The sequence below is a fragment of the Xenopus tropicalis genome, chromosome 9, assembly GCF_000004195.4.
Source record: "Xenopus tropicalis strain Nigerian chromosome 9, UCB_Xtro_10.0, whole genome shotgun sequence".
In the NCBI taxonomy this organism is placed as follows: Eukaryota; Metazoa; Chordata; class Amphibia; order Anura; family Pipidae; genus Xenopus; species Xenopus tropicalis.
The window spans coordinates 15082049-15107332 of NC_030685.2; the positions used below are offsets into that span (position 1 = coordinate 15082049).

At 44.4% G+C, this 25284-nt stretch overlaps 1 protein-coding gene across 2 annotated transcripts in view; it reads right to left on the minus strand.

The window, feature by feature from the left end:
• The window catches only part of axin1 (axin 1), a 34753-nt gene extending 12014 nt beyond the window's left edge, over positions 1–22739 (minus strand). The window contains exons 1-7 of one of the 2 annotated variants that reach the window (XM_002935835.5): positions 22449–22739; positions 16695–17663; positions 6412–6552; positions 5996–6092; positions 2891–3028; positions 1225–1778; positions 821–997 (exon numbers count right to left, since the gene is read on the minus strand). In XM_002935835.5, the coding sequence (XP_002935881.2) occupies positions 821–997; positions 1225–1778; positions 2891–3028; positions 5996–6092; positions 6412–6552; positions 16695–17572 (1985 nt within the window). In that variant the 5' untranslated portion in view covers positions 17573–17663; positions 22449–22739. The remainder of the gene's footprint in view (positions 1–820; positions 998–1224; positions 1779–2890; positions 3029–5995; positions 6093–6411; positions 6553–16694; positions 17664–22448) is intronic. The other variant, XM_004918095.4, reaches the window with a different exon arrangement.
• Between the last annotated feature and the right edge of the window lie 2545 nt (positions 22740–25284).

Below are 25284 nucleotides of genomic sequence, written 5' to 3' on the forward strand. Positions count from 1 at the left end.
GCTCTGTGAGGCTACAATTTTATTGTTATGGTTAATTTGTATTACTTAACTTTCTATTTAGGCCCTCTCCTATTTATATTCCTGTCTCTCTTTTAAACCACTGCCTGATTGTTGGATTAAATTGGACCCTAGCAGCCAGATAGCTGCTGAAATTCCAAACTGGAGAGCTGCTGAACAAAAAGCTAAATGTTTCAAAAACTGCAGATAATTAAAAATGAAGCCCAATTGCAGATTGCCTCAGGATAGCACTCTCTACACCAGGGATCCCCAACCAGTGGCTCGGGGGCAACATGTTGCTCCCCAACCCCTTGGATGTTGCTCTCAGTGCCCCCAAACCAGGGAGTTATTTTTGAATTCCTGACTTGGGGGCAAGTTTTGGTTGAATAAAGCCCCCTGTAAGCTGATAGTGTGCATAGAGGCCCCTAATAGCCAATTACAGCCCTTATTTGGCTCCTCCATGAACTTTTATGGTGCTTGTGTTGCTGCCCAAGTCTTTCTACATTTGACTGTGGCTCATGAGTAAGAAAGGTTGGGGTCCCCTGCTCTACATCATAGTAAAAGTTCATTGAAAGGCGAACCCCTCTTTCAAGAGGCTAAACACTCAAAATCACATATGTTACTGGCTGGATCATGTTTGACTAAACATGCAGGAGAAAATGACTTGCATATGGTTACAAGGCCCCATATTATTATTATTATGGTTGAACGTGACGGACGTATGTCTTTTTTCAACCTAACTTACTATGTTACTATATGGTACCGCCACCCACACCAGCCAAAAGGCAGCATTCTGTATGCGAATAAACCGGTTTGCACTCACCTGTGGTTACTTTTCTTGTGTCTGCTTATTTCCTTCTCTCCCTCCATTATCCACTGTAAGATCTTCTGGTGTCTCTCTGCATCCTCAGGGACAACAGGCATCTCATAGCTGGCACTTTCGCTCTTGCCTAAATCTGCCTTTTTAGCGTTCCTTTTTGAAAGCATGCTGACTTTGCCACTGTGGAAGACAGACAGGTTACTGCTTTATGGCTGCTAGCTACTCCTGCCTATTCCTCATCCTTCATCCAGTTACTGTTTGTGTCTTAAGCTTACAGAGAAGGGGGAGTTTGTTGAATGGAGAGGTCTTCTGGCAAAGGTTATTTAACAATTTGCTATACATTTTCATTTTTAGGGATCTAACAGACCTGTGAAATATAAACAGATAACAATTTTGCCTTTAGTTACCTGTAAGCCAAAGAATCCATAGGATTGGGAGCCATACCCATGCTCTCTGCATAATTGCGCGATTTGGTTGCATAGTTATGAGACTCTACATTCCAAGGGAAGTTGGTCTGTACTCGCTGTGTTGCTTCCGCCTCTATCTGCTCTTTTGGTTTAACCCCGCCATGGTGATGGACGTGGTGGTAGACGTGCTTGTGATGATGCATGTTACCAGAGTCTACTTTTGAGCCGGACTTGGACGTATGCTTTCCATGTCCCGTTTGCATTGTTCCCAGAGACCCGGGAAGGGTCTTGCTTACATGGCCATCTGGGGAGCGGGGTTTTGGGGAATGACGTCCGGTCCCAGGAGACTGGCAGCCTGGGGTTTTCATGACGCGCTGCACGTGCTCATCGAGAATAGATTCCGGATTTTCCTCATGGGCGTCTCGGACTTGCATTCCGACGCATCCCATGTCAGAATAGCGTGAATTATAGTGATGCATCGGCGGGCCTGAAGGCAACTTGTGGCTAATAATCGAAGGTCCAGAGGAGACATCCCCATCGTCCCCTTCTTCTTCCTATAAAGGGAAAAATAAATTTGGGTTGAAAACCGCGACACAGATCAAATCTACTACAAACACCGGCCTCTTAGAAAGTATTCATGCTGTCACCGCAGCCATTCACTAAGCAAAGTGCATTATTTGAAGCTTGCAAAACATGTGGCAAAACCCTCTGCATTGACAATAAAGGTAACTGCCCTGACACCTTCAGGTCAATACATGCTCAGAATTTTCAGTCAATGCCATGCCTTTTTTCTGTGTTTTGCCAAATACTTTGTGCTATTTAAGGTTTTTAAACCTTAAACACCTACAGGTGGGCAATATTGGGTTAATTCAGTCTTTGGCCCTAAGGCCAAATGGTCAAATTAAAACAGCGGGTATAGGTGCCATCAGTATGATTTTTCCATCGGATCCAGGGACGAATGACGGGTCTGCCGGACTGACATGTGCCCAGAAAACGGGCAGATCTCAATTGGTCAGGTTTGAATTTTCCGTCGGATCTGGGGATCGCATCAACAAGTCGATGCAATCCCCTGATCAGACGGAAAATTGAAACCTGGCCAATTGAGATCTGCCCATTTTCCCGTCAGATGTCAGTCGGGCAGACCCGCCATTCATGCCCATACACGGACAGACAAGCTGCCGAATCGGTCTAAAGGACCAATATTGGCAGCTAGAATCGGCCCATGTATGGCCACCTTAAGAGTTAAGAAGGCTTTATTTATACATAAAAGGTTAAACTTGACATACGACAAGGGCTTTTAGGTGCCATAGAAAGCAGTGGAGGGCAGTTTCAGCCTTAAGTGTTCAAGCAACTAAGGCCCGGAAATGGCATGAATACCATTGCTATTAGGCCATTATGTATGTGCCTAATGCTTCTCTGCTGCCCAACATAGGGCTGACTTAACTGATGCAATTTAGCAACTGAAAACAAAAACAATAGATTGTAAGCTCTTTTGCTCTTGTATCGGTTATTGATTGCTTTATATGTTACTCTGTATGTCCAATGTATGAAACCCACTTATTGTACAACGCTGCGGAATATGTTGGCGATTTATAAATAAATGTTAATAATAATAATAATAATAACAACTTGTAGTGTGATCAGAGATAAAGCAATCGGTACTTACGGCTCGGACGCGCTTAAGCCGCTCTTCAAGCTTCTGTTCTGCTTCGCGGTCTCTCAGGACCCCCTCCAAGCGACTAATAAGTTCAGCAGCAAATTTTTCTGGATCGACGTGAATATCCTTTGGCATATGATATGTACGCTGGGGGGAAATATATGTCAGAGAGTTAATTAAGGAACAATTCAGCAAAACAGAGTGCGACGGTTCATGCACAGCCCTAATGATTCCAGGTATATTTTTGGGTTCCAAATACTTCATTTCTTTGGGTGGTTGGCAGCATGGAAGAAAACACTACCAATTTCCATTTAAATTAACTTATATGTTATAGATGAACCAAGCAGCTTTCCCAGCTGAACCTTTTTTAGGCGCTCTCCCCATTCGATGAAAATTGCTTGAGTGTTACCCAGTTGCTATGGTAATTACACCCTAGCAACCAAGGGCTGTTTAAATGCCAAGCTTCCCATATGCAGAACAATACAACACAAAGGGGCACAGCCTAAAGCCTTTGATACGGAAGACTATTTTTCTAAATACAATTTTTAATATAATATCCCCGTTGTTTTCTTGAAAGGGAAATAAAATCTGCTGGAAGCGAAAGAAGGGAAAGGGAAACAAGACATTCATTAGTTTCATCTTGACTCTGGGTGGATCCCGACCAATAACTCTGCAGGGGAAGGAGCTGCAGAGCTTTCAATAACCTGAAAGAACATTCCAAGGGGGGGAACAAAAACTACAAAGATTAGTCAGCACCCCAGGGCTAAGGCATAATGGCTGAGAGCTATGGAAACAAATCGAGTAGGACAAAACCCCCCTGTCTGAAGGATAAGAATGAGCTCAAAAAGAAAATATAAAAAGGGGTTTCAGACAAGCCCTTCCAAGGGGGACATGAATATTCTTCCATATCCAGATTGGGATGTCTCATACAGAGAGTAAGGGAACACACACAAAAATAAATATATATTGTAAAAAATGCTATCAATGATGTTTGTGCAACTGGTACATTTCGGCTATTAGTGGCCCACAATGGGGTACCTTGCAGAGAGCCTGCCCATACCTGGGTAAATTAAAGGTGAACATACACTGACCCAATAAAGGATAAATATTCCAAAATGGCTGTGCTGCTAAAGGATATGCTTGGTTAGTAATTCTACAAAGAAATAATAACTCTATAAAGAAATTTCACATTATTATAGACAAGTGTTCCTGCTTCTTTGAAGGCATGGTTCACCTCTAAATAAACTTTGACTATGTTATAGAACGGCCAATTATAAGCAACTTTTTGATTGGTCATCATTTTCTACCTTAAGTTTGTGAATTATTTGCCTGCTCTGTTCGGCTAGAGTTTTATTTTTGTTACTTTTTATTACTTATCTCTATTTAGTCCCTCTCCTATTCATATATCAGTCACTCTAACGTAACCCACTCCCTGGTAACTAAGGTAAATTGGCCCCTAGCGACCAGATAACTGCTGAAATTCCAAAAAAGGAAAACAAAAAAGTAAAATAATTCAAAAACCAGCAATAATAGAAAATGAAGACCAATTGCAAATAGTCTCAGAATATTACTCTCTACATCTATGTTTACTGTTACAACAATTTTATTCAGGGCTGGTCCTTTATGGAAACTTGCTGGACATGGGAGATGTTTCGTTTGCTTGTGTCGTTTATATATTAATATGAATGTTATTTTGTTTATCAACAGTATATAGTGAGTGGCTTCCTAAGCTCAGGTGATGGCAGCCCAGAGCATATACTGGGAATCAGCAGAAAAGAAGATGGGAAGCCCAGATCATCAGGTATCTCATTTATAGCCTAACTTACAGTTCACCTTTAGCCTGAAGCCTGCGTAAGAAAAAAAAAAAGTGATTGTGAAAGAGGAGCAGAGATAGGTATGCCAATTTGAAACCCCCAGCTATTATATTCCCGTGCCCCAAGCGCTGAACTGCTGAAATAAATGCATTAAGAGCCGACACCCTTCTGCCACCCGTTCTCTCACATGGTAAAGGGTCCTTCACTTTAAGTAAGGAGAGAAAAGACATTGTTGTATTAGAAATAGGAAACAAGGGAGATTTTCCGCACTCACACAGACCTACCCCGAGTCGACTAATTTCCTTGTGTACCCCTGCCCTTAGGGCAATGAGACACGGGGCTAATTTGAGTGCATGAAGCACCACTTTTTTGTAAATAGGATGGAAACATCAGGCCAAAATGCTGAATGAAGCCTTGAATGTAAATGGCGATATATGTTTGCAAAGTGATTTACATTCAAGTCTATGTGGGGCTGCTAGGAGGGGTGCCATGTTGTTAGGCATCCTTTTAGTGACCATAGGTTCTTACCTGCTGCCCCAGGCTGGGGATCCACATCTGCTTGAAAAATGCACCGGTATAAATGTGCTCTCTCCATGCTGCCATATTACTCAGACATCCCTTGGCCACCCTAAGCAAGTACATGCCCTGCTCTGTGTCTCATACAGAAAATGTACAGATGTCTGTACCGTGTAAGTGCCTATATAGTAAAAGGTCAGGGGATAACTGGGAAATCTGAAAAATATGGAAGAGCCCAGTGCACAGTAGCCCAGCCTGGGAGTTTGTTGATTTATTTATTTATAAGTGATTAGTACCAGCCTGGGGTAAGGAAAGAGACTACAATCACTAAGGGTGCCAAACAACTTGGCACCCCCTCTAAGCGATTCCAGCATTCATTTCCCATGTAATTGCTATTAAAAGCAGTATCTGTCTGGCTGTTTGCATTCCCTGCAATCCTGGCTGAACAGAGAATTAGAACCAAATGTTTTAAGGAGACCGAACCCAATGTAAACCAAGTAAATAAAATGCCACACTGGGGCTCATTTACAAACCCTGGGCAAAATTGCTACATAGCAAAAACCTGTAACAACCCATCAGAGATTTGCATTCCTTATTCTGCCTGCAGTAGACAGATCAAACCTAACCGCTGATTGGTCGATATTGGTCAAGAAGTAGATATGGTCAGTGTTGCCAAATAAGTCCCACTGGGCCTATGCAGGGGCTGCTGGCGGGAAAGCTCAAATGAAAGGTTCCAGTAAAGCATCAATGTGTATTGAATACTGAAACAAATGCAGGTACGTACAGGAATGTGAGGTAGCGGCCCCCGACCATTGGCGTTGGCACTTTCTTGCATTTCTCTGCGATAGTGTTTTCGGAGTCTGTACGGTGGGATCCCATCTCTGCAAGAGCAATAAGTAACAGGGATGATCAGAAAAGGCGTGCATTTTAAAGCAATTTATAGTTGAGAGTCTATACCCTAACAGTTTCCCACCAAACTGAACTTAGTATAAAGAAATTTAGTATAAAGGGGGGCATTTTGGGCAAATGGAAAAGCCATTTCCTATTTAATCACCCACAGAATACTATCAAAGCTCAGATGTTGTTATAAAGCTTCTACTGTAATTTATCAAACAACTGTGTGTTTCCTGGGTTAATGTGAAATGTGCGTGGATAACGCTGTGCGTGGATAACGTTGGTGCAAAACACACTAGTACTTACACACTGCTGTCAGTTAATGACATAGTATCGGCATCGCTTGACATACTCTGCTGCTCGCTGTCATTGGCACTGGTGACCGGTGCCACAGCATACCCAGTGTTGACATAGTAAGGGTTAACAGGCTCTCTCCACGTGCCGGGCCTATTAGGGAAAGAACACAAAAAAAGTGCATTAGTGGAACATTCAGTAACCAATTGAGAGCTTTCAGCAGCGCTTACAACTTAGATCCCACACAAGTGTCACTGCTAAAAAGATTTATTTGTTACCATTGGCTAGCAGTGAATTGTCAGCAAAAGGGTTACACTCAAGGAATAGTTCTATTGGAAGGGGGGGACCCTACTCATTTTTAGCCTGAGACTAATTTCAGTGCAATCCGATGGTAATAATAGAAGTTGCAGATGGAAAGCCCTTTGCATCGCTTCTTTTACCTAAGTTGCATGAACTTGACTGCAGGAGGAATCCTTTTGCGACTTCGGATTACCAAAGCAATGCGAAGGGCGATTACCCTAAATTCTTACCCTAAATGATCATTTCAAGACAAGCCTGGTCCTATGATAATAAAAAGTTCTTTTAACAATCTTAAAGGGGTAGTTCACCTTCAGGTTATAGAATGGTCTATTCTAGCAAATTAATTGGTCTTCATTTCTTTTTTTGAATTATTTGCCTTCTTCTTCTGACTCTTTCTAACTTTCAAATGGGGGTCACTGACCCCCAGCAGCCAAAAACCTATTTCTCTGTGAGGCTACAGTTTAATTGTTACTTTTTATTACTTATCTTTCTATTTAGGCCCTCCTCTGTTCATATTCTTGTCTCTCTTTCAATCTGCTGCCTGGTTGCTAAGTAAAATCAGACCCTAGCAACCAAATAGCTGCTGAAATTCCAAACTGAAGAGCTGCTGAACAAAAAGCAAACTAATTTAAAAACCGCAAAATAAAAAATGAAGACCAATTGCAAATTGGCTACATTATTGCAAAACTTAAGTTAAAGATGAACTACCCCTTTAACGTGTATGGCCAGCTTTCCTCTAGGTCAGGGGCGGTCAGACTTTTTTTTATTCCACGGTCAACTGATGACCGGGGAATGCGGAAGTGCGGCATGAATGCGTACATACGCGACACTTCTGTATCCCCGGCTTCATCGTGGTCCACCAGTGATTCACGGGGGACCAACTGGTGGACCGCGATCAACGTATTGGCCACCCCTGCTCTAGGTATTCCCCACAACGTCTTCCCAATTCCATCAGCTGATAGCTGCCCCCAACCTGAAACTTAAATGCACAATTGGCCACCACTGTCGTCAATACCCTGTGTGCAAATGTCAGCTGATCCCAAATTCGACTGTACAACATAACGGTAAAAGAGCCGACGCTACTCCGTATGAGAATATGCTTTTAAACTTGCCCAATAAACCCTGCGTGGGGCTCTGAGGCGCATTCCTTGCCCAACGTTAATGAGCTCAGTAATATGTAGGCATATCCATTCTCTCCCAGTTACCAGCCTGTATTATTAGCAACATCTCCAGCAGAGCATCTGTTTCCATAACAAAAGAGACTTTGAATTATAGGAGTAGCGGCGGGGGCAGTCAGGGATGCTCTTATTTTTTTAATGTTGATGAGGGGGGCTGGCTATTTAAATGAAAGGGACCCCAAGATTTCGGCTGGTGGTCCTGACTGCCTGTGACCCAGAAGCGTATGTGCATATGAAAGGAAGATGCATTTTGTTTGTTTTTAAAAAGGCCCCCAGGCAGAAAGATGCAGAGAGCTGAGTGAATAGCACTGACCCAGTTACACGTGGGCAGAACCCAAAGGCTAATTTAAACACTCCCTTTGCCAATACTGTGTAGCCACTTAAAGACTTGGTTTCATTATTCTACCTGCAGCGTAACGATCAAAGCTAACTGCTGATTGGCTACTATGGGTTTAGTGCCCTATAATCGAGCGTAAAAGAGTCTGATTGCCCCCTCGCATGTTATAAGCCCCTTGGCCATCTCCCATAGATTCCATTATAAACAAATAACTCTAATTTTTTTAAATGATTTCCCTTTTCTCTGTAATAATAAAACAGAACCTGTACTTGATCCCAACTAAGATATAATTACCCCTTATTGGGGGCAGAACAGCCCTATTGGGTTTATTTAATGGTTAAATGATTCCCTTTTCTCTGTAATAATAAAACAGAACCTGTACTTGATCCCAACTAAGATATAATTACCCCTTATTGGGGGCAGAACAGCCCTATTGGGTTTATTTCATGGTTAAATGATTCCCTTTTCTCTGTAATAATAAAACAGTACCTGTACTTGATCCCAACTAAGATATAATTACCCCTTATTGGGGGCGGAACAGCCCTATTGGGTTTATTTCATGGTTAAATGATTCCCTTTTCTCTGTAATAATAAAACAGTACCTGTACTTGATCCCAACTAAGATATAATTACCCCTTATTGGGGCAGAACAGCCCTATTGGGTTTATTTAATGGTTAAATGATTCCCTTTTCTCTGTAATAATAAAACAGTACCTGTACTTGATCCCAACTAAGATATAATTACCCCTTATTGGGGCAGAACAGCCCTATTGGGTTTATTTAATGGTTAAATGATTCCCTTTTCTCTGTAATAATAAAACAGTACCTGTACTTGATCCCAACTAAGATATAATTACCCCTTATTGGGGCAGAACAGCCCTATTGGGTTTATTTAATGGTTAAATGATTCCCTTTTCTCTGTAATAATAAAACAGTACCTGTACTTGATCCTAACTAAGATATAATTACCCCTTATTGGGGGCAGAACAAGCCTATTGTGTTTATTCAATATTAAAATAATCTTAGCAGACTTAAGTTATGGAGATCCAAATTACAGAAAGATCCCTTATCCAGAAAACCCCAGGTCCTGAGCATTCTGGATAACAGGTCCCATACCTGTAAATATCCAGAAGATAAAATAAGAACTTATCCAATTCACCATACGCAGGGGCTCACCATCCACTATTTAAAGCCCCCCCCCGCACCCAAAATTGCCCTGCCTAACAACTAGGGAATATATTAACATCTCAATGCTTATAGGCCTACTAGTTGCCCCTAATAAACAGGCACACACCCAAACCTTACCAATAACTGGTCTTCAAGCTGGGCTTCCATGAATGCCAATCACCCTAATAAGTTTTCAGGCTGGAGCCCTTGAGGAGTCAAGGACTCGCTCCCCCCCCCCCCCCAATGCCTGGGAACCACTGCCCCCGGGGCACAGATACATGATTTTAATAGAAGTCGTAAAAACCTTACAGTAATGCCATTTCAAAGAAATCTTCTTTAATAAAACTTAACATTGTTTGTTTTTCCTGACTCCCAAAGCACATTTTCGGCTCACACACGCATTATTTTTGGGCACAGTTTAGAAAATTACTGGTAGTCGTCAACTTGGACGACAAGTGAGCAGTGTTTGGCCTGGGCCACACCTAATGCCTTTACGGAAAATGCTTCACTGTCGGAGGGCTGCGGTGGCCTGGAACTGGAGCAGGAGCTGATGGAGTAACGTGTCAAGATGAAGCCTTTGTTGTTGAGTGTTAGTTCTCCTTTAAAGATGAAAAGCTGTATCTACCCGGGAGAGGGTTCCAAGTCTGCGGCAAGTAGCGCCAGCCGGGGTGTCGGAATGATGTCACGCTGTACATTCATCTTGATTTATCGCTCGGCCTTATCAGCGGCCCCATTCAAGTACTGAGCCGGTGCAAAGTTTACATGATAAAAAAAAAAACTTCAAGGCAGAACGAGATATTTTATTTGAGGAAACAGGTTAGAGGAATGGGGCCGGTCTTCAGATACGCCAAGAAAGCGAGGATCAAAGGGGGGCATTTCTACTCTTCTACAGAAGCAGTGGGCGAAAGGCCAGATGTGCCCAACGCCAGAAGCGCGACTATAGGAAGGAGGCTTCAATTTTTCCTTTTTCCGTCTCAAAAAGAGTTTAAAGGAACAGTACCATCGGGTGGGCCGGGAGAATTCCTTTCTGTGGCTCCCATTCACTTAGTAATGGTAAACTCTGAATGCAACGATGGGTTAATGGTTACCCTTAATCTTACTATCCTGGGATTTAACCCTCTACAGGTGGCCATACATGGGCAGATTTAAGTTGCTGATTTGGGTCCTTCAGATCGACGGTCCCCTTCATTGTAATGCAATCGGATGAAAACAGTATCACCCATATCAGGAAAAAGGTCTGCTCGTTTAGCGACCTTGCCTAACGAGGGAATCTTATAATGTACGGCCACCTTAAGTGCCAGCACAGTGTGACAGACCCAAAGGACATCAAAACATATTCAGAATCTATTGCAACAGAAGAATGGTTCTTATAGGTCCGTGAAGTAGACTCCACTTCTGTACTGGTTTAAAGGCCAGTAGCATAGTGTTTGGGGTCCTGGGTTCCACTCTAATCTCTAATTCACTAAGGCAGTGATCCCCAACCAGTGGCAACATGTTGCTCCCCAACCCCTTGGATGTTGCTCTCAGTGCCCCCAAACCAGGGAGTTATTTTTGAATTCCTGACTTGGGGGCAAGTTTTGGTTGAATAAAAACAAGATTTCCTACCAAATAAAGCCCCCTGTAAGCTGATAGGGTGCATAGAGGCTGCCTAATAGCCAATCACAGCCCTTATTTGGCTCCTCCATGAACTTTTATGGTGCTTGTGTTGCTCTCCAAGACTTTTTACATTTGACTGTGGCTCACAAGAAAGAAAGGTTGGGGATCCCTGCTCCAAGGATTTGCTCAGACAATACCTCATGAAACACCTGGAATAACAAATGCTACTTTAGGTGGCTAGTCTTTCCATCGATTCGAGGAGGCCACATTTTTATAGGAACTGACCAAGTTTATCATCTTCTTTCTAAATGAAACCCTGGCCTCCTGGTGTCAGACTTGAACAAGTGTCCTTTCATGACAATTGCATCTTTGAGGTTAGACTTGGGGGTGAAGCAAAGACCTGATGGACTGGAGATCCAGTCTTAAGTCCGACATCATTGCTGCAAAAGTCTTGGGGAGAAGGGATGTTGGGGTCCTACAATGCTAACATGGGTCTAGGGCAGTGTTCCCCAACTAGTAGCTCGGAGGCACCATGTTGCTCACCCCCCCCCCCCTTCCCTTTGATGTTGTTCCCAGTAGCCTCAACCTGGGTGCCCATATTTACATTTCTGGCTTGGACGCAAGTTTTGGAAGCTCAGAGAACCAATTTTACTCCCAGCAGATCCTTCTGCAGGCCAGCAGTCCACATGGGGCTACCAAATGGCTAATCACAGCCATTATTTGGCATCCCCAAAGAACTTTTCTCATGCTTGTCTGGCTCACCAAAACTTTTTACATCTTGAGTAAGATGTACATTGAGTGTGCCTCAAGAGTAGGTTGGGGATCCCGGGTCTAGGGAAGGGCAGGAATTTAGTTACAGTAGTACCAGGAGCTGTTTAAAGTGATACTGACAAATTCCTGCAACAGACCTGGAATATATCAGTATCACTTATGCAGGAAGGGCTACAGATACCCTAAGCTGCTTTAAAAAAAAAAAATCCTGCTGATCCTTGAGCTGCAGCTCCAAATGGAACATCTGGTGGCACGGAACCCGCACACTGACATAGGAACACGTTTCCAAGCCGGGGCAGATATGTGTCTGGTTTCACTGTTGCGTGTTATCAATTACAATGCCAAGCGCTCGATTACAAAAACATTCCTCAAGCCTAACAATGGCCGAGGTTAGGGTTCTGCTTTCACTGGCAGGCACGCAAAGGAGCAAGCCTCGCACACAACATATAATTCGGTAACTTATTCAGATTCACATAACATGGAAGTACATACACATTCTGCATCAGATCCGATTAATAATCAGCTCTGCACCATCAGCTTCTCCAATCTTAATACTTTGCTTTCTGCTAATGTTCTGGCGACTTGCAACAACCCCTAAGCATAGCTAGAGCACACTGAGCATGTGCGGTGTCACCGACACACAAAAGATGACCTAAATGATCCAAGATGGGGAGCTGCTGTGCACAGCTTCGAAGGAATGGATACTTACTATTACAGGGTTGCTCAACCACTGGGCTGGAACAATAGGCTCCCTATATAAAATGCAGCATGTCCAGACAATCTTTTGTAGGCTTTACTTCTCCTTTAAATGAGACCACATTTAAATGGTCACGCACAGATTAGGAGTGTCCCAGTGCAACAGATACAATGGAGGCTTTCAGCCAATGCAAGTTTACCTGATCCACTTGCCAGGGCGGAAGGGTGCCCAGGTTCAGAGCAGGTAATGTTTCCCCTTAAGCAGCCTGTAGATGGCAGCTGCCCAAAATCCTGCTAACTGCATTATGTGCCCAAAAGCTGTGCATAAATAATGTTTTTAATCCTGAATTTCAGACATTAATTTATATTTAGATCAAAAGAAGTAAAAGGAGTTGTACACCTTGTAGAGAGATATTCTGAGACAATTTGCAATTGGTCTACTTAATATTTGTGGGTTTTTTTTTATTTTATTTGTGTTATTTGGGTTTTTGAATTATTTAGCTTTTTGAGCAGCAGCTCTTCAGTTTGGAATGCCAGCAGCTATCTGGTTGCTATGGTCTGAATCACCCAAGTAACCAGGCGGTGTTTTCAATGAGAGATTGGAATATGAATAAGAGAGGACCTGAATGTAATAAAAATAAGCTATAACAATAAAATTGTAGCTTCTGGGGTCAGTGACCCCCATCTGAAAACTGGAAAGAGGCAGAAGAAGGCGGCAAATAATTAAAAATAAAAATGAAGACCAACTGAAGAGTTGCTAAGAATTGCTCATACTATAACATACTACAAGTTAACTCAAAGCTGAACTACCGCTTCAATCGCAAGGCTTTTCAACGTGCCCGACAGAAAGTTAGCCTATATAGGGAAACTCCTTCCCACGCCTGCCCCCAGTCCCCTACTGATCAAGGCACAAAGTTAGTAGGAATGCTGGAGGATCTACACAACAGGCGGGCATGAAACTAAAAATAAACGCAGAGGGAAAAGTAAGGGTAAGTACAACTGCATTTCTAGTGTCAGTGTGTGTCAGGTGCTGCTTATGTGAGGCAACTGGGTCACAATACCAAAAAAACAAAATTTTTGCCAATTGGTGCCGCTGCACAACCAGGCAAATTCTTTGGCGAGCTCACTATTTCATCCCAAATGATATTGGGTTTCTAATTTTAACTTCCAGTGCCCTTAACAATGCCACTCCTCCCTACATCTCTGCTCTCCTCTCCAAATATAACCATCTGAGCTCCCTTTGCTTCTTCCGACCAAGGTCCCCCCCCCCCTTCTAACTGCCTCCCACTCTCCTATGGTGTAGCCGTTTGTTTATGGAATTCCCTACCCTACTCCTATCATGGAAGCTTCAAGAGGTCCCCCTGCAAAAGTGCATGCCTGGAATAGCATTATGCATAAAGGGGAGCGGTCACCCACACACAAAAAGCTGTACAGGTATAGGACCTGTTATCCAAGGGTATTCTGGATAAGGGGTCTTTCCATAATTTGGAACTCCATACCTTAAGTCTACTAAAAAAAATAAATAAACATTAATTAAACCCCATAGGATTGTTTTGCATTCAATAAGGATTATTTATATCTTAGTTGAGATCAAGTACAGGTACTGTTTTATTATTACAGAGAAAAGGGAATCATTTAACCATGAAATAAACCCAATAGGGCTGTTCTGCCCCCAATAAGGGGTAATTATATCTTAGTTGGGATCAAGTACAGGTACTGTTTTATTATTACAGAGAAAAGGGAATCATTTAACCATTAAATAAACCCAATAGGGCTGTTCTGCCCCCAATAAGGGGTAATTATATCTTAGTTGGGATCAAGTACAGGTACTGTTTTATTATTACAGAGAAAAGGGAATCATTTAACCATGAAATAAACCCAATAGGGCTGTTTTGCCCCCAATAAGGGGTAATTATATCTTAGTTGGGATCAATTACAGGTACTGTTTTATTTCTACAGAGAAAAAGGAAATCAGTTTTAAAATTCTGAATTGTTTGATTAATATGGAGTCTATGGGAGACAAGCTTTCCATAATTCGGAGCTTTCTGGATAAGGGATCCCAAACCTGTATAGTAAAAGACCTTTAAAAATTAAACATGAAACCCAAATTTTTTTTTGTTTTAAATGTATTTAAAAATCTGAGCTGTCAATCATATATTGCCTGCCCCGCCTCTATGCCGTAGGCAATATATGATTGATAGCTCAGATTTTTAATTACAATTACTTTAACTTTCCAGATATCACCTGGATGGTAAAAGCACAAGATTTTGGGGTGATACAAAGTTTGCCTTAATTTAGATTTTTTAGGGTAACAGGTCCCTCTTTAAAGTGCACCCCACCCCATATTAAGCTGCGGTGTCTCACACAAACACAACCCTATTAGGATTTGTAACATTAGCATATAGCGCAGAGAAAATATGGTGTTTTATTTTACTTTATGTAATAAGGCTGCTTAGTAACATAGGCAATGATAAACCAATGAGTAATCCTTGTATTGGCTTCATCAGTGTTGCCACTCAAACAATATTTAAATTCTACTTCTATTTAAAATGCTGCCTGGTTGTCCGGTCCACTGACCCCGGCAACAAGAATAATCCCACAGGTACATTTATATTGTTATTGAATTTTTTTTTTTTTTTTTTTATTGCTTCTTGTTCCAATTTTCAGCTTAACGTTAAGATCCACTTGTTTCATGACCTCGCCAAACAGGCAAATCATCCCCCAGATATGCCGACCTAAGGTGGGACACCATACCTGGGCAGATGAGCTGCCCAATTGGTCTGAAGGGCTTAAATCTGCCTGTGTATGGCCACCTTAAAGGGAACATAGTGTGTGAAAAACAACATTGTGCCAATGAATTGTACTCATCTTAATACAGAAGGAATGTGCTTTAAAAAGTAGTGTTTCCGGCTGATTAATTGAAATTTTCTCCAAAAACCCCATTAGTCCCACCCATCTGTCCCTCTTCCTTCTGCCTCCTTTCCCAGGCTGTGCAGGGGGGACCCAATAGGCTGACCTGATAGGGAACTGAAGCCTGTCTTAAGGTCCCCATACACGGGCCGACTGTAGCTGCTGATATCGGTCCCTTAGACAGACTCGGCAGCTTATCGGCCCGTGTATGGGCATAAATGACAGGCCTGCCCGACCGACGTCTGGCCTGAAATCGGCCAGATATCTATTGGGAAGGTTTAAAAATGTAGTTGGATCTGGGACCGCATCGGCTTGTTGATTCGGACCCCGAAACGAATGCGCCTATTGCGGCGCTCTAATTCGATCATTTGGTCCCAGGGCCAAACAACCGAATTAGCCTAAATTCGACCTCGCCAAGCGAAGGTATCTTAACGTGTATGGCCACCTTTAGCCAGTCATAGCCCTGCAGTCATACAGGCACTTTCCCTCCTACTGTGCTTCTGGCAGGGACAGTTAGGCCACACCCACCCCTCATTTGAAACACAGACAGAGACCTGAGAGGATCTATCGCTCCAATAAAGGGGCCATTTTTACAGACAGTAATAATTTTTTGACCAAAGTGAAACCAGTACCATATATTATTCATAATTGCCTATAAAATAATCTTTTTTAGCTTATCCTACATGTCTCCTTTAATTAGGACCCACACATCTAGATAAAAGCGGAAGCCAAACTGGACCTGGTACATAACTGCAGTTGAAATAAATCATTAACCACAAAGAATATAAAAGCATAAATATAAACATCACACTAAACCTTAATTCTAAGGTGAGCTCTGTGCCTTTACGTCAATGTGCCAAAAAACCTAAGAAACACAGCATCTAAAGCTCTCCAATTGCAAAATGCAGAAAGAAAATTTCATGGCACATAAAGTTCAGGCACTTCTCCACTTTATCATTCACCTTTCTCTGATTTTGGCCCAAAAACTCCCAAATGTTTCTGGAAAGAAATCCACCTGTCACCGTAACAGGCTGCACAGCCATGATCAGCATAAAAAGTAAACCTTCAAGCCTTTATATGGGCACAGGACTCCTTCTATACTTATTTTTTACAACTAAGGCTATATTGCTTATTATTTGCACACATTCATATTTAGAAAAATTGCTGCTATGCTGCTGGTAGCTAGAATAAAATATCTTTCAAACACAAACACAGTTATCATGTGACTAGGAACATGCAGAAAGCAACAATTTCCACAATCCCATGAATGGCCCTTATGTGGCCAGGATTGTGCATTGTGCAACTACACCTTGGTGCCTCCATACAGTTTACAAACATACCTGAATTCTCTGCCGTCACTTAATCTTCTATTAGGCCCCACACAATGGGACGAACTGTCTAAAACAAGCTTCTGGGTAAATAAGCTGGAGGGAACAGAATCCCTCTCCCTTTCGAGTTCCCCTCCTTGGTCACACCTCCATTCCTCATCTTCATTTAGAGTAGGTAAATATCCAGAAGGCCCTTTCCCCGTCCCAGATGCCGAGCTCTGATCACTGTAATTTTTAGGACTTTCCCCACCAATAGTTGTATATTCTAAATATGTATCTGATTTAAGGAACACAGGATATGTATTGTCCTCCATCATGGACTGGATTTCCGTTTGGGCCTGGTCAAACATAGCTGGGTCTATCTGTTGCCTCAAAACGCAATCTTTTATGAAGCTTTTGGTCGCTGGTTTGATCTGCCGTGACACGATGCCGTTGCTGTCCAGAATGTATTTTTTGTAAATGGCTTTTGCCAGTTTTAGTCTCTTCTCCACTTTTGAGTCGTTGGGTTCCAGCTTCCGAAAGCCGCTGCATGCAAACCAGAAGTCCAGCAGGTCCGCACAGTTCTCTTGTTGCAAAAAAGTCCTGAACAAGTTAATCCCATCCTGATCGTCCAAAAGAGAGTGCAACGACTCAGCCCATTTTAGGTACGGAGGTGTCGGGGAAGCACTACCTTCAGGCTCATAGCCCAAGTCTAGGTCTGGTCTCCTAGGGGTGGCTGTTGAGGTTTCGTTTTTGATCCCATCGTTTTTCAGAGAGTAGTAACTGTGGCTGAAGGGTCTTTGATCTGTTGTAATCAGTTCTCCTTCCTCGCCAGGAACTGGTGGCCTAGGTGCATCTTCAGTAAAGCTTCCCCCTAGGTCCAAAGGGAAACCTTTCCCTTTGACACTCATTTTGATGGCGTTTGTATACACAGTGATGAATAAAACACTGATTCAGAATATGGACATCGTAAATAGAAGGTCCCAGGTAAAAGTATGCCTCCTGCCAAGAAAAAAAAACAAAGAAACATTTAGAAGTCAGTAGGAAAAAGATAATTAAGTTCCGCTTACTCATTATACTGTTGCATTTCATTAAAGGGGAACTCCACCCAAAACAGTATTTACACCTAATAAAAACAAATATAATTCTAAGCAACTTTCCTATTACATTCATGACACATATTTAGTGGCTTTAGAGTTATCTGCAGGGTGAAGACACACAGAGCTACTAGTAGCAGCTACTTGTCCCTGCTACTAAAATAGACAATGCTGATCATTTACTGATAACTGTCTCTACATGTGTCTTAATCTCCTCGCAATGCCAACCTACCGGCATGAATGTAAATCGGCGGTGGGATGGCATACACGTCACTTAGTTTTCCTGAAGTCGCCCAAAGTTTTCTTGAGAGGCAACTTCGGGAAAATGAATCATCACGTATGCCATCCCATTGGCAATTTACGTTCTTGCCAGTGGGATGGTATTGCGGGGAGATTAGTCGCCCGCAGTAACGAAGATCTGTCACGGCGCAACTAATCTCCCCATTTGCCACTGCCCTTAGAAGAGGCAATTCTCAGTTGTCTATTGGCAGGGTATTTTATGTTGTTTAGTAGCTGTGAAAAAGTAGCAAATACTAGTAGCCCGTGTGTCTTCACCCTTAGTGTAACTTTTGTTAATAACAGAATCTGTGGGGCAGTTCTGAGTCTTTGCACTGCTGGTTCTGTCTCCTAAAAATGCAGCAGAAGCCAGCTCACTAACAAGACCCTGAGGATAACCGACATATGTTACATTGTTTCAAGAGTCAGAACCAGAAAGCAAAAAGCGATAAACAGAATGCCATTTCCATTTACCTAGTCAAGAGCCCAACATGAATGAATTATGGAAGTGCGTATTTGAAGTGTGTGGCTGGCAAGTGATCCTCTGGGATGCCACTGCTGCCAAGGTTAAGCTGCAAATAGTCTGGGGCCAGCAATGAAAGCGACAATTGCCAAACAGAAATGGACTTATCTTACACGACTATCACAGACCGGCAGTTGGGTTTATTGCAGTTGAGTAACACAATAGAAGCTTTAGTGAAAACCTGTGACAATGCCAGTCCTCGTTGGGCAACTGCAGCAGTGACACTAATTTTTGAATGCAAAAACAACTTGCAGCCACTGTTCATAATATAGTCACACACCCAGTTGGGACTGAACGTGTAGTGAGCTTGAAGACCAGAGGAAGCGTGCCAGCTAGAAAGCAGCTGTAGCAATAGCACATAATAGCAAGCATAGCGGGCATCGTTAACTGCCCAGCCACAATTACCCATAGCCAGCAAGGCACAATACAGCTGGATATTGCAGCAGCCATCATTGACTGCCCAGATACAATTACCCATAGCCAGCAAGGCACAATACAGCTGGATATTGCAGCGGCCATCATTGACTGCCCAGCCACAATTACCCATAGCCAGCAAGGCACAATACAGCTGGATATTGCAGCAGCCATCATTGACTGCCCAGATACAATTACCCATAGCCAGCAAGGCACAATACAGCTGGATATTGCAGCGGCCATCATTGACTGCCCAGCCACAATTACCCATAGCCAGCAAGGCACAATACAGCTGGATATTGCAGAGGCCATCATTGACTGCCCAGCCACAATTACCCATAGCCAGCAAGGCACAATACAGCTGGATATTGCAGCGGCCATCACTAACTGCCCAGCCACTATTACCCATAGCCAGCAAGGCACAATACAGCTGGATATTGCAGCGGCCATCACTAACTGCCCAGCCACAATTACCCATAGCCAGCAAGGCACAATACAGCTGGATACTGCAGAGGACAAGGGTTGCTCGCAAGGTGTGTTCGTGAGTGTGACGCCAAATGTTCTTGTGTATCAGACTTAGAGGCTCCCTGGGATTCCCCCCCTGCTCGAGGCATACCCAGATAGGCTGTATCTGAATGAATGAACCTGCTATTGCCAGGGCCATTAAAGCTATTGGTACTTTGAACCGTGCCGCAGAGATAAACAGCATAAAGCAATAACCAGGGACACTAAAATACTATATTACCCATCCCAAGACATGCAACTGCTCACGTTCTACTCCTCAGCACCACTAGGCGACATCACCTTCTGCCCGGCAATCCCTTTTACTGTTTCCAGTGGGGGCTATAATAGACTAACTCGCCACACACACAGTGTAAAAATCCTCTTTCTAGCCAGCTACATGTGTCTGCATTCCTTTTCTCTGGTTCCGACTCCTGAAACAAGTTAGTTCTGCTCTCGATAGTTTCTGCTATACTGATTCAGAAGTCAGAGCCAGCAGTGCAGAGAATACAAACACCCAGGCAGCGTTTTTCCATACCAATTACATTTACACATAACTTCAAAACCAATGACATTTATGAATGTATATACTGCTTACAGTTACATGTCAGTTACAACGAAAATATATTTTAAATATCTATCTCTCCTTGATAACTATAAGACTTCTGTATAATGTGTCAAAAATACAAATATTATATAACAAAGAAGTTGCTGGTCCTGAGAGTTCTAATTCCAATTTGATATATACTATACATATATATTTTCTTTTTTACACACATCACATTACACATATATTCACTTTTTTTTTTTTTATAAATAGACATTTCCCCCCCAACAATGAGGATAGATTTCTTTGGTCAGACCAAAAGCAGATATAATAAGTCAGGAGTGGGCACACAGCCTTGCAGGATTATTTGCAAATGATCAGTATATATCAGTAATATACCAAGCACTGGGTGCCGATGGATCAGGTAGGCAGGTAGGAACACAAGAAACAGGGTCCCCCACACCCCCAAGGCGTCTGGCTACGGCATTCAGATTCTGACATGCACAGAATGCGGAGAACTTCTGCCCCCAATATATATTGGGCACCATGGAAAGTGCTAATGCATGAACTGACAATACCCCACACTCCCACGGTACCTTAGCATTTCTTACATAAAACTGCAGTTGTAACGAAAACTATAAAGCCAATCATACCCCCAACCCACACATAAACTGGCTTAGTCCCTACAGCAGCAATGAGCAACCTGTGGCCCTGCGGGTATTGCCACAGCAGCCCCCCTGTTTCCTTAAGGGTGAGAAGCCCAAGGTAGGTGATGGAACACAGTGAGCAATGGTCAATAAACACCTTGCTGAACTACAATTCCCACCCATGGTGAAACTGCCGGACAACCCACAGAATACAATTCCCACCATGATCGATTTAATGGTCAAGACACTCAGAGCTACTAGTAGCAGCAACTAAAATAGACAATGCTGATAATTTACTGATAATTGTCTCTATGTGTGTTTTAGAAGACAATTCTCAGTATTGTCTATGGCAGTGGCAGCTACCTAAGGGTGAAGACACATGGAGCTACTTAGTAGCAGCTTCTTGTCATGGCTGCAAAACACCAGAAAACACCCTGACAATACTAAGAATTGCCTCTGCTAAAACACACGCAGAGACAATTATCAGTAAATGATCAGCATTGTTTATTTTTGTAGCCATGACAAGTAGCTGCTACTAGTAGCTCCGTGTGTCTTCACCCTAATACTGCACTGCTGCTGATTCTCCAGCGTTTGTAGCCACAGTGCATTTGCTAGTGAAACAACTCCCATCACCCCGCTATGCAGAAGTCAGAGCCAGCAGTGCAGAGAATACAAACATCCAGGCAGCGTTTTTCCATACCAATTACATTTACACATAACTTCAAAACCACTGTCTATGGCAGTGGCAGCTACTAGTAGTTCTGTGTCTTCACCCTAAGGGTGAAGACACATGGAGCTACTTAGTAGCAGCTTCTTGTCATGGCTGCAAAACACCAGAAAATACCCTGACAATACTGAGAATTGCCTCTGTTAAAACACACGTAGAGACAATTATCAGTAAATGATCAGCATTGTCTATTTTTGTAGCCGTGACAAGTAGCTGCTACTAGTAGCTCCGTGTGTCTTTACCCTTAGGGTGAAGACACACTGAGCTACTAGTAGCAGCTACTTTTTCATGGCTACTAAACTCTAGAAAATCCCCTGCCATAGACAATACAGAGAATTGCCTCTGCTAAAACACACGTAGAGACAATTATCAGTAAATGATCAGCATTGTCTATAATAGTAGCCGTGACAAGTAGCTGCTACTAGTAGCTCCGTGTGTCTTCACCCTAATACCGCACTGCTGTGGATTCTCCATCGTTTGCAGCCACAGTGCATTTGCCAGTGAAACAACTCCCATCACCCCACTAACAGCTTATCACGTAGATAAGTTGTCTCCCCCCCATTAATGATGGGATCCCTGCAAAATAGTCCCCCCCCCCCAGATATAGTAAGGATGTAGTAAAGCCCCAGTAAAGCTGACAGATATCCCCCATACAGCCCTGTGGATGATGCTGAATTAAAACTCCCAGTAACCCCTCTGAGCCCAGAGATGTAGTCATTCAGTGTCTGGTGATGTTCATCCCTGGGACTACATTTCCCAGCATGCTCTAGCAGAAAAGCAAAGCATTCAGAGCCCCAATGTTGGGAATAAGGGCAGCAGAGCAACCTGTGATGGACTCTATTACCACAGCCACGTACAGGGCCACAGGGTTCCCATGCATGCCTATAGACGGGCCAGGGTACGGGGCTTCCCAGTAAGATGCGGCCCAGCGGTACTGGCAAAGCCGGGGCCTGGCCTACAAACTGGATCCGTCCGCCTCTCCTGGAAAGTTTCCTCCCCCCGTTCCTCTCACACACACACAGACAGACAGAGAGCCGTGTGGCCTTGCTCCTCACCCAGGCAGCCCTGAGCCGGCTCTTGTGCCCAGCCGTTCCGGGCCCTCTCCCTCCGCTCCGCAGCCACCCATCAAGCTTCCAGCTGGAGCCGCCACCGCGCAGGGATACTCGGGAAACAGGAGAGCGCAGAGCGCCGGGATGCGGCCATGCCCCGGACAGTGCGATACACAGTGAGTGAGTGTGTGAGAGAAACACCGTGCACGGCACCCGCGGGAGTGCGCATTGGCGTGCCCGCGCCTCACATGCGCGGCCCCGCAGCTTCTCGCGATTTTTCCCGCCCCGCTGGTACGCGCAGTCATGTGACTCCAAGCAGCTCTCCGCTTTTTACCTCAGGGATGCGCTCCCCGGCTCTAATATGGGGTGTCTGTGAGGTGGGAATAGTATATGTAGGGCAGCCATGGGCCCTAGGGCCCCAGTGTGGGAGGGTTCTCTGAGGAGGGATGGTAAGAGTTGGTGAGGAAGCTTTTGGGCTGTAGCTCCCACAAGAACTACTCTGGTTATGGGGTGAATTGTGGTCCTGTAGTGTATGTCCTAGTATTCCAAAGCTAGCCAATGGCTGCCAGGGGGGGGCTGGGAGTTGTGGTTTTTAATGTAGGTAATGTCTCCCAGCCTTCTATTGGTGGGAATATTGAGGCAACTAAAGTAACAATCACGCTTTGGGGCCCGTCTATCGAAGTCCGAATTCTGGACTTCAATAGAAAAAAATTCGTATTAAATCCGATAATTTATGATGTGCGTTAAAAACGCGAAAAATTTGTATCGTGGTCATACGTAAATATTGTGGTACGGTCCGAATGATCGTAAATGGCGCGAAAACCTTTCTAACTTTGAAACCTTCTGTGCATGATTTTGGAAGCCTCCCATAGGGCTTAATGGCACTCTGCAGCTCCAACCCGGCCCAAGGAAAGTCTCCCATAGGGCTCAATGGCACTCTGCAGCTCCAACCCGGCCCAAGGAAAGTCTCCCATAGGGCTCAATGGCACTCTGCAGCTCCAACCCGGCCCAAGGAAAGTCTCCCATAGGACTCAATGGCACTCTGCAGCTCCAACCCGGCCCAAGGAAAGAGTGCCATTGAGCCCTATGGGAGACTTTCCTTGGGCCGGGTTGGAGCTGCAGAGTGCCATTGAGCCCTATGGGAGACTTTCCTTGGGCCGGGTTGGAGCTGCAGAGTGCCATTGAGCCCTATGGGAGACTTTCCTTGGGCCGGGTTGGAGCTGCAGAGTGCCATTGAGCCCTATGGGAGACTTTCCTTGGGCCGGGTTGGAGCTGCAGAGTGCCATTGAGCCCTATGGGAGACTTTCCTTGGGCCGGGTTGGAGCTGCAGAGTGCCATTGAGCCCTATGGGAGGCTTTCCTTGGGCCGGGTTGGAGCTGCAGAGTGCCATTGAGCCCTATGGGAGACTGTCCTTGGGCCAGGTTGGAGCTGCAGAGTGCCATTGAGCCCTATGGGAGACTTTCCTTGGGCCAGGTTGGAGCTGCAGAGTGCCATTGAGCCCTATGGGAGACTTTCCTTGGGTCGGGTTGGAGCTGCAGAGTGCCATTGAGCCCTATGGGAGGCTTTCCTTGGGCCAGGTTGGAGCTGCAGAGTGCCATTGAGCCCTATGGGTGACTTTCCTTGGGCGGGGTTGGAGCTGCAGAGTGCCATTGAGCCTTATGGGAGACTTTCCTTGGCCGGGTTGGAGCTGCAGAGTGCCATTGAGCCCTATGGGAGGCTTTCCTTGGGCCGGGTTGGAGCTGCAGAGTGCCATTGAGCCCTATGGGAGACTTTCCTTGGGTCGGGTTGGAGCTGCAGAGTGCCATTGAGCCCTATGGGAGACTTTCCTTGGGCCGGGTTGGAGCTGCAGAGTGCCATTGAGTCCTATGGGAGACTTTCCTTGGGTCGGGTTGGAGCTGCAGAGTGCCATTGAGCCCTATGGGAGACTTTCCTTGGGCCAGGTTGGAGCTGCAGAGTGCCATTGAGCCCTATGGGAGACTTTCCTTGGGCCAGGTTGGAGCTGCAGAGTGCCATTGAGCCCTATGGGAGACTTTCCTTGGGCCGGGTTGGAGCTGCAGAGTGCCATTGAGCCCTATGGGAGACTTTCATTGGGTCGGGTTGGAGCTGCAGAGTGCCATTGAGTCCTATGGGAGGCTTCCAAAATCATGCACTGAAGTTTCAAAGTCAGAAAGGGTTTTGCGCCGTTTACTATCGTTGGGATATGAAAATTTCAGAACTTTTGGACTGTACGTATGAAATTTTCATATTCAAACGAAAATAATTTTCGTGACATTTCCGATCTTCAGAAATGATTGGATTTCGTGATTCGGATTCTTACCTTAGTGAATCGGCCCCTTTGTGTCTCACAGTATGTTTCTGCTAGGCAATGGCCGACATGGAGGACCTGGGAGTTAGGGGCTTCAATGTATGTAGTTTCCCCCACCCTTCCATTGGTGGGGCCCCTGTATGGTGGAAATTTTGAGGCAACAATCACACTTTGTGGTAGTCAGTGGCTGCTAGGGAGGTTCTGGGACTTGTGGTTTTCATTTAGGTAATTTCCCACCTTCCATTGGTGCGGTCTCTGAAAGGTGGGAATAGTGAGGCAACAAAGGTTACGGTAACGCGTCCTATCAATGCCACCCAGCCTGTGTGGCCCTTCGCTTGTTTTCCCGCTAGCGCTGCATTTGGCCGGTATGGCAGGGGGAAGGCATACGATTTGCTGTAGCACCAAGGAAATCACCCTGGAGCATGTATGTCTATAGGCGCGTCCGCCATTGCTGCGCTGAGCCGCAGTGTAACAGAAGCCAGGTCTCCAGGTCTGTTAAAGAGCTGGTTTGTGCTACATTATTTCAGGCACCCCAAC